Source organism: Lagopus muta, chromosome 4 (genome assembly GCF_023343835.1).
Source record: "Lagopus muta isolate bLagMut1 chromosome 4, bLagMut1 primary, whole genome shotgun sequence".
Taxonomy (NCBI): domain Eukaryota; kingdom Metazoa; phylum Chordata; class Aves; order Galliformes; family Phasianidae; genus Lagopus; species Lagopus muta.
This window is the reverse complement of record NC_064436.1, coordinates 2031168-2043669: the sequence shown is the minus strand read 5'-3', so window position 1 is coordinate 2043669 and position 12502 is coordinate 2031168. Positions and strand designations below refer to the sequence as shown.

The 12502-nt window shown below is 43.1% G+C and overlaps 1 protein-coding gene across 2 annotated transcripts in view; it reads right to left on the bottom strand.

Moving 5' to 3' along the window:
• GUCY1B1 (guanylate cyclase 1 soluble subunit beta 1) overlaps positions 1–11707 on the bottom strand; it is a 37414-nt gene extending 25707 nt beyond the window's left edge. For both annotated transcript variants that reach the window (XM_048942929.1, XM_048942928.1), the window contains exons 1-2: positions 11616–11707; positions 11267–11340 (exon numbers count right to left, since the gene is read on the bottom strand). In XM_048942929.1, the coding sequence (XP_048798886.1) occupies positions 11267–11340; positions 11616–11618 (77 nt within the window). In that variant the 5' untranslated portion in view covers positions 11619–11707. The remainder of the gene's footprint in view (positions 1–11266; positions 11341–11615) is intronic.
• Positions 11708–12502: the final 795 nt, after the last annotated feature.

Genomic DNA, 12502 nt, shown 5'->3' with positions numbered 1-12502 from the left:
GGTATATTTTGAAAAGGGAAATATTTAGGAAGAGAAAAGCAATCAAAAAAAGATAGGATTTTGTAACAAAAGCAGGCATGCTGCACAAATCGAGATACTCATCATCTCACCACTGAAATAATTACCTCTCTAATCAGCAAATGAATCACGAGGAAAACTTATTTACTACTACCATGATAATGAAGGGCTCTTATCACAGTAAGACAGAAATGCTTCTCAAGATAGAATTGAAACGTACTGCTCCAGAGCCAATATTCTAACTGCTTTAAACTCGTAACAATCCTCAGAAGAATTGTAAACCCTTAAAAAGCAGGTTCTGAACCTACCATCTAAAATCCTACAACATCTTTTACAACAAAACCTTTGTCTCTACCACCACACAACCAGTCACCAATCAGAACAAAATTCCTTAATTGATATTTAGCTCCTAGTGGTGTAGAGCCAACATTGCCTACTTCACAAATGAAATCATGCAAACAAATAACGTCCACACAACAGTTCAAGTATACTGTTTTACTGGAGTTACCCATCCATACAAATACAGAAACATTCTGAGCATTACTCAACAGAGAAAAGACTGAGGATGATGTATTCTGGTTCGTGTTAAAACTGATAGATGACAAAACTGTTGGGAGGGCCTGATTCCAATTTCATATGATGTTATTCTACTGATCTGAATGAAATTAATGGTCATGTAACCCTCCAGTTAATAATCATGCCTTCCACAATCTGTCCACTATCAATGGAAGAACACATCATTTTCAAATTAATTATTTCTTCCTCTGTCTCTTGCTTTAACCATGCCCACTGCATTTTTACCACCGACCAAAAATTAGTATTAGATTGGTTTTGTATTTAAAATATCTATCTACTTCGTTATTACTAGTGTATGAACGGGCATAGTGAGCTGAAAACAAGTGAAGCAACTTTCCCAAAGCAGCAAGACGAGGCTGCAGCCTGTAGCTGAGACTAAAATTCCTACAGAATGGATGTAAAAGGAACAACTTCTGTTATTAATGGCACGAAAAATTATTAATAATCTCAAGATGTTTTTCTCTGAATCTCACGGGGAGATTCACAAAAAGAACAAACGAACTGGCACGAAAAAGACAAAGCATGGTATTATTTTTAATGAATAATTATTGCAATGATTTATTCCTTGCATCAATAAACAGTGCATTAATAAAAAAGCAAGAAAAATGGTTTGTATACACACACTCCCCTATGACTCTTATTTTCATATTTCATTCTTCTGATCCTCTCCTCCAGCCATTCTCTGACAACTTTAAATTAACCTGCAGGCTATCAAGTCCCACTGGTTCCTGAAAACAGCTGATACGACATGGATTCCATCTTTGACTAAGAGGGAGAGACTCAGGCTATTAGCAGGTAACGTTGCCCTGAAGCATGTGATATCAGTCAGGAACGAGACAGTAAAGTTCACATTTGCTAACAGCTGAACTGAAATAGTAGAAGAAAAGAAAATCATCTTGGTTCTTTGATTCTCATAGCATGGAATGCAACTGGAAATCAAATGCAGTTTAGGGAGAAGTTTGCACAAGGGTGAGCAAACTTTCCCACGTCCCGGATGCACACTGTGCCTTCTCTTAGTCCCTCTGTTCCCAGCCAAACCACAAAGGATAACATACACATCTGAAAAAGCAATGAACATCCTCTAAAGTACTGCATACTTGTAAAAGCCACGGGATGCAGTTTTTCTGTGTGAGAAATTTCTTCATTGAAAATTGAACCAGTTTGATCACTCTTGTACCTCCTCCAAAACGCTTCCATCTCCTTTCGGTTACATTGGTTGGAACATTTCCTGTCTCCTTCTCTGTGCCAAGCCACAATTCCTATTTTACTGTAGTTATTAGGAGGAAAAACTCTGAACTGCCCTGCAGGATCTTCTTGAAACTCCTAAGAGGAGGTAACATTGCCAATCCCCCATCCAAAACCTTCTCATGTCCCTCTAGGAAGCAGTGGGGAAATACAGCGGTTTGAGGAGGGGCCCCTCTGGAAAGGTTATGTGTCAGAAAGCCCAGCCGAAGTGCCTTTATACTAATGCATGCAGCATGGGAAATAAGCAGGGGGAGTTGGAAACCGTGACAGACTTGGAAAACTATGATCTGGTTGCTATCATGGAAAGGTGGTGGGATGAATCTCAAGACTGGCATACTGTGATTGAGGGCTACAGGCTCTTCAGAAGGGTAGGAGGGGAGGGGGAGTTGCCCTCTATGTTAGGAAGAGGATAAATTGCAAAGAGCTGTGTCTGAGTAACACCCATGACCAAGGTGAGAGCTTATGGATGAAAATCAGGGATCAGTCCAGTAAGGGGCATCTAGTGGTTGGGGTCAGCTACAGGCCCGCTGATCCTGTTGATGAGGTGGGCAACTGGCACAGCTGAGCAAGGGCCTGCAGCTTAAACTGAGGGAAAAGAGGGAAAAGAGGGCTGTGTAGCCTGGGAAGAATCTAGGGATGTTGTCTGCGTACGTAGAGATAAGGTGAGGAAAGCCAAGGTGCAGATGGAGCAGAACTTGGTGAGGGATGTGAAAATAAACAAGATGGGGTTCTTCAAGTACATAGGCATGAGGAGACAGATCAAGGAGAGTGCTGCCCCTCTGATTAATGAGGATGGAGAACTGGCTTCCTCAGACATGGAAAAAGTTGAGGTGCTCAATGAGTACTCAATGATTTGCCTCAATCTTCACTACCAGGCTTCCTGTGTCTGCCAGGACCCCTAGGTGAGGGTGTGGGGAGTGGTTTCTGTCCCACTGTAACAGTGGAACAAGTCCAACACCTACTCATGAAACTGAATTACTTAAAGGGAGTGTATATCCAGGAGGGTAGTCCTTTTCAACCCAGGCCATTCTACGATTCTATTTTCAGTGTATTTTGTCAAAGTTTGTCTTCAATTCCTGTAGTTTCCCTAGGCTACCATATTTCAGAGGCACCACTGTTTATTTCAAGCCCTATCCCATTCAGACTATTTCAACTACTCTGGTTTTTTCTAGACGCCTTGCTTCAGCCAGCAGCCATCTTCTCAACAGCCTTAATGATGCATTTCCCACTCCTCTTTCAGGAATCTTATTTCTAGGGAACGTGACAAATTAAGTACTCGTTCCAGCAGGGGACTACTCCCCTCAAAACTGCAGGGACAAAGAAAAGACAACACCTCAGTTTGTCCCGCAATTAAGTGAGAATGCACAATGTAAACCTGTCAAAGGACAAAAAGCTTTTTCTAAAAAAAATAAAAATAATACTAGTATCAACAGCTTTTTACCTTCCCACCGTGACTCCTCCATACTTCCCAGCCTTGCTGTGCCAGTACATGCCAATCATTTAGCTAGACGATGAGATGATGTTCAATTCACTTCACTTCAATTCAATTCACTTGTTTTATTAGGTTGTTGGGTATTTTTTTGCTAGATGGATTACCATGCCTGCTCCCTCACCGGTTCACAAAAACTGCTGTGCATCTACAACAGGCGCTTCAGTGACATCAGCTGAAGTCTTGTCTCCTGTCACCAGTGCAGTCAACTGAATTTCTGAAGCCTTTCTGCTTCCCTTGGCAATCTGACAGTCACAAGAACTTCATGAAATTTTTTCTCTAGAATTATCTGATTATCCTTAAGGCTCCACATGATCAAGAAACGCTGCTGTACATTTATCACCCAATGGCCAAAGCAACACGACAGCACTCATTTTTACAGAGGCATTTGTTCTTCAGCAAATTTGCAGATCCTTTAATAACCCTGCTAGGCAGCAGAGCATCACAGGTATCAGCACCAGAGAGGGTAAACATGGCATGAATGCTAGCAGTCTAGGAAACAGGACAAAGCCATTCAAAAATTCATTCAGGTGACTGGGCAACTACCAGATGGTTTCCCCACGACTGCAGTTCTCTCACCCAATTGCCTGAGCCCTACCTGGTCTATCAGGCCAGTCTGCATTCACACCAATGAGCTGCTTCTAAAGCAAGAGAGATACGAAGAAATACGATCACAAAGCTGACAGTATGTTATCATGGTTAAGTCACCGTGGTTGGCTGTCCATCAACTATCACTCCTCCAGTGAGATACAGCTCTTTTTACTTCACAGCCCATGAGTATCATGTATGATAACAAACCTGCCTGTGTGGAACAAGGTCTGTGTGTGAACCTGAAAATACCAGGAGGCTGCAACTGCTCTCATCTGAACAGCTCTTCTCCTGGCTGACAAGTGGTTCACAAGCAGGGATTAGAACAGGAGTATGAAATGGCCTCCTTCAAGGTACAGAATTCACATTTGCCTGGCTGTATTTCACAGAAAACTTCATAATCCACATCCTTATGAAAAATCGTGGCACCTCCCTTGAAACATTTTGCTGCAGTATTTACTGTCAGCTGTTTCTGTGTTTTTACCAGACGATCTCTGCGGACTGTTGGGTTTGATCACAGAAGTATTAGCAGCAATAAGGTGGTAAATTTCTTATGGGCTTGACTGGAAATGAGCCAAAAGCAACAAGTCCTGGCAAATTCCCAATTCCTGCTCTTACTAATTCTTTAACGAGTCAGCAGGACAACAGCAGCAAGCTTTTAACTTTCATGTGTCCTTTCTTCCAAAATAATTTCTATGTGAAGTAGAACATGATTTACAATTAATGTCTCATTTCCATTTCTGGAGGCAAAAGAAGAGTGTGCTTTGCTCAAAAACAGAAGAAATCCCAGCAGTCTGATGCTCTTGCCTGAACCACCTTCTGCTGTTAGCACACCAGATACGCTATGTCATGGTTCAGAACTTACATCCCACATTATGCCTGTCCTACCAGCTGTGCTCTGGCAGCCCTTTTATTCTCTCTGGGCTAATTTTGAATGATTACACAGAGCTATCCCAATTGTAGGAAACAAAGACTCCAGCCTAGACTTTCCTAAAACATGTTTTCCTCCAGAATGTTTACATTATCCAGGTCAATCTGTGGAAAACGTGGGGAAAAACAATCTTAACCAACGCACCACAGAAAATAACACAGTTATTTGAGGGCATTTCTTACGTACAGGTTTGACTTTGACATCATTCAAATCCACAGAAAATCCTTACAGAGCTGATCAAAGCAGGATCGAGTCCTGAAGCAGCCTTTCCTCTCTCTATCAGTCATGCTAACAGACCCAAATTGCTGCTCTGTCAGCACAGAACACTGGTACAGGCAATACTACATGTGGACAATCGGCCCTTTGAAAGTCTTTTCCATTGTGAACCTCGTTTAGTAGCTGAAAAAACACTACTAATGTTCAAAGGGAACGTTAATAATTCACAGAGATGAATGAGATGCTAAGTGCTAACAAATATGCAGACAAAAGCTGTTCTTAAAATGAGAACAGATCTTGCAATATGAATCGTTAAACCACAGGTTGCACACACTTTTCTTTCACCCTTGGTCTTCACACTACAAAAATCCTCAAAAAGACATGGTCTGGAAAAAAACCCTTTTTTCTTATTACAAATATTCCTAATTCAAATGCATAGGAAAAGACTTGCTATTAATGTGATCTTTAAGTTCCTGGAAACACAGGAAATACTTTGGTTTTGGTTGTTTCAGGGCTCTCCTGCTGTCTTGAGAGATCTAACAGGCGACAGAGTAGGACAAGATGCCATCTCAGCTTGGTCCCAGGTACATCTTTTACTTATGTACACTCCCACAAAGTGGATTTGAATGTCCTTCTGCTGTCAGAATGTAGCAATTAAAAGTAATCTGAATCTATCATTACCAAGTACAAGGCTGCTGCTTCCAGAACTTCACAATTCGTGCAATTTGCTATTCTATCTCTTAGCTGTAAAGCTGGAACTTAAAATAACGCCAGTAGCAAACATTTTTTACAGCATTCTTTCAACCTACAATTTTGCAGACAGTAACTATTGATAAAATATAATGGATACAAAGAAGGAAAAGTGATGATTTGAGACAAGGCAGAATTCTTGGTATCCTGAAGCTCCTCTGACAGCTATGCTACCATTTAGAAAGCGTTGGCATCACTTTCAGAAATCAGAATTGTACCTGGAACTCTTCCTACCAAAACTCTGCCCTGGGTGTGTCACCCTCAACACATCACAACAGCCACTTCAAAGAGCACCTCTAGGACTTCTTCCATGATAGGCACTGTTTCTTCTGGGACTTCTGCCACCATTGTGCTTAACTATTCTTGGCATACCAGGGATGGAAAAAGCGCTCATTAATTTGACCAGAGCAGTCAAAACAATCTTAATGACAAAATAACACTTCTGCACTTAGAAACCTAGCGCGATTCTGATCTCACTGATAGGAGTTTGTTGAGCTTAACTCCCTTCCAAGGGAAACATTATTAGACAGCCTTACATGTGTCAGAGCTAAAGATGGCACTGGTGAAACCAGAATCATCACCTCTGCATCTCTTTTATGTTAAGATTACACACTCACCACCCATTATGTTACTTAACACGTGGTTTATGTTTTCAAAACGCCCGTCCTTTTCCACGTTTCACAAAGATGCTTTGCTTCAAGAATTTAAGATATTGATTCAAAATCCCCTCTCTTCTCAATTGAAAAAAAAAATAGACTTGTACATGTTATGCACGGTCCAGAGATATTTTAAACAGCCCACTGGGAAAAACATAAATTATATTAAGTTACAAGATTAGGGAAAAAAAAATGGGAATCTGTCCAGGAAAATGACGTCCTGGGTAAAGTAAATAGGTGTATTTATAGACTTCAGAGCTCTGAGCTATTTCCCAGTTTTACAGGCTGGAAATGAGAATGTTTAATGTAGGTTTTCAAAACAAGATAATCCTAGAAGATACAGATAACAAATGAGCAAGTTTTTTGTTACTAATACAAATACTAAAAATATTATGAAAAACACAAAGCTAGAAGCATTTTGCTTCCTTTTCCATAAGTGGACTAAAAGGAATGGTATTTACAATATCATTTCTTTTAAAAGCTTCATTTATAAGAGTGAGTGATATGTTTACAGCACCTGGTATCCTGACAGATCTAAAAGTAATTCACCGTTCTGGGAATAACTGCAAAGTACCTAAAGAGATGCTGCCTGCATCCTTACACCACATTCCATAGTATGGCAGGATTTCTTTTCAGCCAGGCCTTTCCCAGATTAATTATAGAGCTTGGCATCCGCACAGCTAAAAATCCTGACATCCATCCAGATCTGTCTGCTGTGGGGAGCTGAAGGAGCAGCAAATGCACAGCCCTGACCCTACAAATGCTGCCAGTCGTAGCCTCCAGGCCCATGGAGAATCCCCTATTCAACATCTGCTATAAGAAGACTTCATAAGAATTGCTTAGAACTTTGGAATGCTGTGAAATAAAGACTTAGGAATATAAACAGTAAATGTTACTACTTAAAGCTGATTCCTGGATAAACACTGTTAAGAGGTGTAACGGATGAAAAGAATTAATCTATTGTCCTTCCCATACTAGTGGCTTCCCACAGCATATTTCTGACCTCTATTTATACTCACTCTGTTGGATTCTTTTAAATAATTACGAGATGGACTGAACAGAACACTCCACCTTTAGCACTGCATAGAGGTGCACAGTGCTATGGATGCAGGAAATAATAAACTTTCAAGACTTTTCACAGACCACTGCAGTTAATTATAAGTGGGTCCTACACAGCCCAGAAAAAAACAGACTTCCATGTATAAAACCATAGTGCACAGTTTCTTTTCTAAAAGGCACTAAAGATAGCGTGTCTGTAACACCTTTGAGCATGACAGAATCAGTAACTTTGGCTCAATTGCAAAGCAAAAATTCTTTGCAATAAATTTGTTGTGGGCTGAGAACGGCGAATGCGGAGCAAGCTCACAGCAGCTCAACAACACAGGAGGGAAGATTCACAAGGAAGCCATTAGCAGCACTGTGAAATATAGTTAGATATGTCTACATGGTGAACTCCATAACCCGCTGAAAGGTACCTGGACTTCCACAGTTCTTGGGTGAGAAGTGCATAAGAAAGGAATAGGAAACCAAGCAACTAGATGGAAAAATCCCAAAGGCATTAAAAAGACAAAACAACAAACATTAAGTCCCAGGCACATCCAAATCTACAGTTAAGGTGCCTAAAAGGAGTTTAGCAGCAAGCTTCTCTTGCAAATCAATCCTTGCTGAGAAACACCACCAAAAATAAATGGAAGGACTATCTAACACTTCAACTATACGTGATACCTAAGTACGGTTCATAGCTTCACTATGTGAAGCTCACACAGAGGGTGGTGAGGCACTGGAACAGGTTGCCCAAGGAGGCTGTGGATGCTCCATCCCTGCAGGCATTCAAGGCCAGGCTGGATGTGGCTCTGGGCAGCCTGGGCTGCTGGTTGGTGACCCTGCCAGTGGCAGGCAGGTTGAAATTATTTGATCTTCGAGGTCCTTTTCAACCCAGGGCACTCCATGATTCTATGAAGTTTCATCCTCACCACATTTCCCTGCTTCTCACTAAGGCTACAGGACACAACCTGCCTTTGAGATCACACAGCCTGCTTCCCTCCCTCAAGGCAACTGATTCTTTCAGTTTGAGGACAGATTCTGTGTCACTTAGATAATATACAACTATTCAGTTTTTTATTTTGGTCAATATTGGTTGGCCAGTATATAACTTCAGCCTGGGTATGAAACGTAGTTTTAAAATCCAGCTTTGGATTTATTCCTCTCTAACAAGCCTTTCTGTGGAATGGATCCTCATAATAATGGACAAGCATTAATTAGCTCTCCAACTGGCTAGTGAGGCCATTTACATAATTTCTATTTTAAATGGATGGCACTGTCTCAGAGCAGAAAATAATTATATGTAATGCTGAAACTAATTCAAAAGGTTTCGTGAATTTTGGATGCCCAGTTTGAGACAGGTACCGTTCTTTCAAGGTACTCAGCACTTCTGTGGCCAAAACACAGCTTTACATGACACCACGTCAGTACAGTTTAAAGGAAAATGACAGCTATGTCTCTTGGCTACCCTAAATTGAACAGTTTTTCTACCACCCCAGCTGAATTTGAGAAGATTTCTGCTTACATTATACCACGAGAACCACACCATGATAATTACTCAGCTCCCCATGTTCCACTGTTTTAACCATAACAGGGCAGTTACAGCAAATTCTGATGACTGAACAAGCCCAGATGCTTGGTAGCTGACAATGCACAAGGTTTTGAAGGCAACAACAAAAATTTCCTTCCTGAAAAGACAAGTGATTGCCTTCTGCTCTCCACAGTGCTCACTGCCATTCACTGAACTCATGTAAACACTTCACTACCCAGCTGGCTCCCCAGAACTTAAGTGTTAACATTTAAGAGCACATGTGGACAGCACTACGCCAGGCTGACCCCCAAAAGGGTGAAGGCAGGAGGATGCCTTGATTCCATACTAAGCACTGAACAACAGGAAAATAATATTATTTCCTGTTTTCTACACCCCATACTAAGGCACATTTTGCCAACGTACAAGTTTCCATTCAGATGCTTCTTTCTAAAATCAACTTAAAAAATGATTTCACCTACAAGCATTTTGTGCCTGCAAAAACTGAGCTTTCAGCTTCTGCTGAGTTATTCTGTGCTCACAGGCTACTTGTTTGGTGTGGATTTCTACCACAGTAACAGAAAAATGATGGAGACTCCAGTTGAGAGATCATCCCATTTCATTTCCCTAAAACAATCTTCCAGATCATTTACACAGGAAAAATACTGATTTATTTCACACTCTTGCGATGAAGCCTTTTAATGTGTTTCTTAATATGATATTCAAGTTTTCATTCCTATTCTTGGCAATATATTTGAAAGCGTTACAGTTTGATCATCTAACACAGAGTCAGTTTAGATTTAGGAGCCTGTGGGAAAATCCTGTATTTAAACAAACACAGAGGGGTGCTTTTGTAAAAGACAGACTACGTGCATATACCCTGCTGACAACAACTTAAGGCACCTAAACTAACAGGTACTTAATGCCTAGAAGAGGACCTCCATACCATCTTTTATAACAGCATAACCATTATAATTTGTTCCAGTAGGATATATGAGAGTTTGCTTGCTGGTTTCTAAACTCCACAAAAAACTAACACTCAAAGCAAGTCATAGTGAATACAAACCCAGTTGCAAACATATTTTGCATAAGCAGCTGGGGCAGCTGTTGTGTAAACACTGCCTCTTTCTCGTAGATCATTTTCTACTCCTCTGTTTGTGCCTTATTACAATACTGTTCATTCCAGAAAGCCATCTTCTCTGTGAGTTAATAGCAGAACCTGCCTCTTGAACACTAGAAGACAAGGCTTCCCAGCTGAAAGACAGCAGCACGACCCATCAGCTTTCTGAACTTACACAACTGACATTCAAACGTTTTATACCTTGTCATTACATTCTTCCAAAACATTACATGAGTAGTGCTGACCGTAGGCTCTAGGTGATCATCAGTACTGCAGTAGGTATGTGCAAAAATGAGAAGTAGGATGTGCGAAGACATCCACGCAGTCCACAGAACTACAAAGTATAGCTTATAGATTAACAGTCTTGGATCCCTGGGACGGAATGGTGGCTACCTGCTGAACCAGAACTGGGGGTGCTCCATCTCTGATGATTTCAAAGACATAGCTTGAAAAAAAATAAAAAGGCAGCTAAATCCTGATACAGGTAACAGTGTTAAACAGTGTTAGCTGGAACAGAGTGTGGGCTGGACAACCTCCAAAGGCCCCTTCCATCCAACATTTTGTCATGCTCTGATAAGATTAATCCATTTCAATGAATGGACTCGTGAAGAAAAGCCAACCATTGTGGTCACGAAACCCTCCCACTTGAGGGCACCTAAAAATTGTGTCAGATCAACAAGACAGCTGCACTGACATACTATTAACACTGGCCCAAAATAAACTGGATAGAACAGTATAGAAGATGTCCAACTGAAAGAAGGCTGCCTTCTCCAAGTTAGGTAATTGGCTCCTCCCTTAAAACATGCAATATCAAAAGACCACGTTAAGCTGCTTAGCCTAACTATGCAGCAAACTGAAGCCTGACTGCATTAATGTAAACATCTGTCTTTTTAAAATATATCTTATACTCATGGCTATGTATCAGTGCTACTGTATTCACGGCCACTAAACGAGCAGCACAAGCAACAGTCTCAGCACAAAGATGCGGGAAATCCCGGTCCCATGATTTATCATTAGTTAAAAACGAGGACATTCATTGCCATTCCTCACGGGTTGGACCAAGAAAGCAGGTCCCACAGAAGGCAGGCAAGCAAACAGGCAGACTTACTTGATGTCCTCCCAGACCGCGGGCCCGTAGTTCCGGATGACGAGCAGCTCCAGGGCGTGATTGACGAAGCCGTACTGCGGGCAGGGCGAGGCGGCGTGGCGGTCAGACACCGGACGGAGCCCAGACCCAGACCCAGACCCGGGCCCCGGAGCCCAGCGCCCCTCGCCGCGGAGCGGACGGCCCTCCGCCTTGCCACCCCCACCCCGAACCCAAACCGCCCCGGGCCCGGCCACCCTCCCGCTTCAACCCCCACATCTGCTCCAGCCTCTCCCCGCCACGAGCCAGGCCAGGCCCGGCCACCCTCTCCGGCGCCCGGCTCCCGGGCGGGAGGACGGCCCGCACAGCTCACCATGATGCCGCCGCCGCCGCCGCCGAGCAGAAGAGGGGTCCTGACCGCCTCGCCACCTCCCCTGCAGCGGGCCCGACTGGCACCCGCCGACAGCCAATGGGCAGCGCGGCCGTCACGCTAGTGGCCAATGACGAGCGCGGCCGCCGTGCTGTCCTCCAATCGGAGGCAGAGGCGGGACGCGGCGGCGGGGCGGGGGCCGGGGGCCGAGGGTCGGCATTCCCCGTCACTGCGAGTTAAGCGGCGGCCGCTCCGCGCTGACGGTCGCCTCCGGCTGACGGCCGCCCCGCCGCCATCCCTGACAGGGAAGGCTTGTGTGAGCGGAGCGCTGCCTGACTGCTGCTAGCGCGGTGCCTGCGAAATATGCACCCTTCTTTTTTTTTTTCCTTTTTTTTCCCGACTGTGATGAATTTCATTGTCTAAAACAGCAGTCCGTTTTTAAAAGTTCGGAAGGTGTTGAATTGAAAAATTCAATCAAGTGATTTGCTGAGTAGGGTCGTTTTCCATTCCAGGTGCCTGCCGAGTCAAGGCTACGTGCTGAGTCTTCAGGCAGCGTTTGGTTTCACCTGGGGGATGACAGGCTTTAAGCCAACGGATGCACTACATGTTGGACAAGTTAACACTGGGCTGCGTCTTCAAAATCCAGTTGCTAGGCATTAGGACACATGTGTTACGCTTATCAAACAACTTATATTTGGGCTGTGCAAGATGCACGTGCCTAAAGGTTGCCGTTCATGTACCATAGCATGCAGCCTCAGTCCTATTTGAGGACCTTGTGCACTCTGTGACTTGCTGCCCAGCTATTTTTTGTATTCAAGAGCTGCTGTGGCTGTGGTACCAGCCACACCTGTGCATGCAACGGAATGCTGGCATGAGAAGCCTTCTAGAAA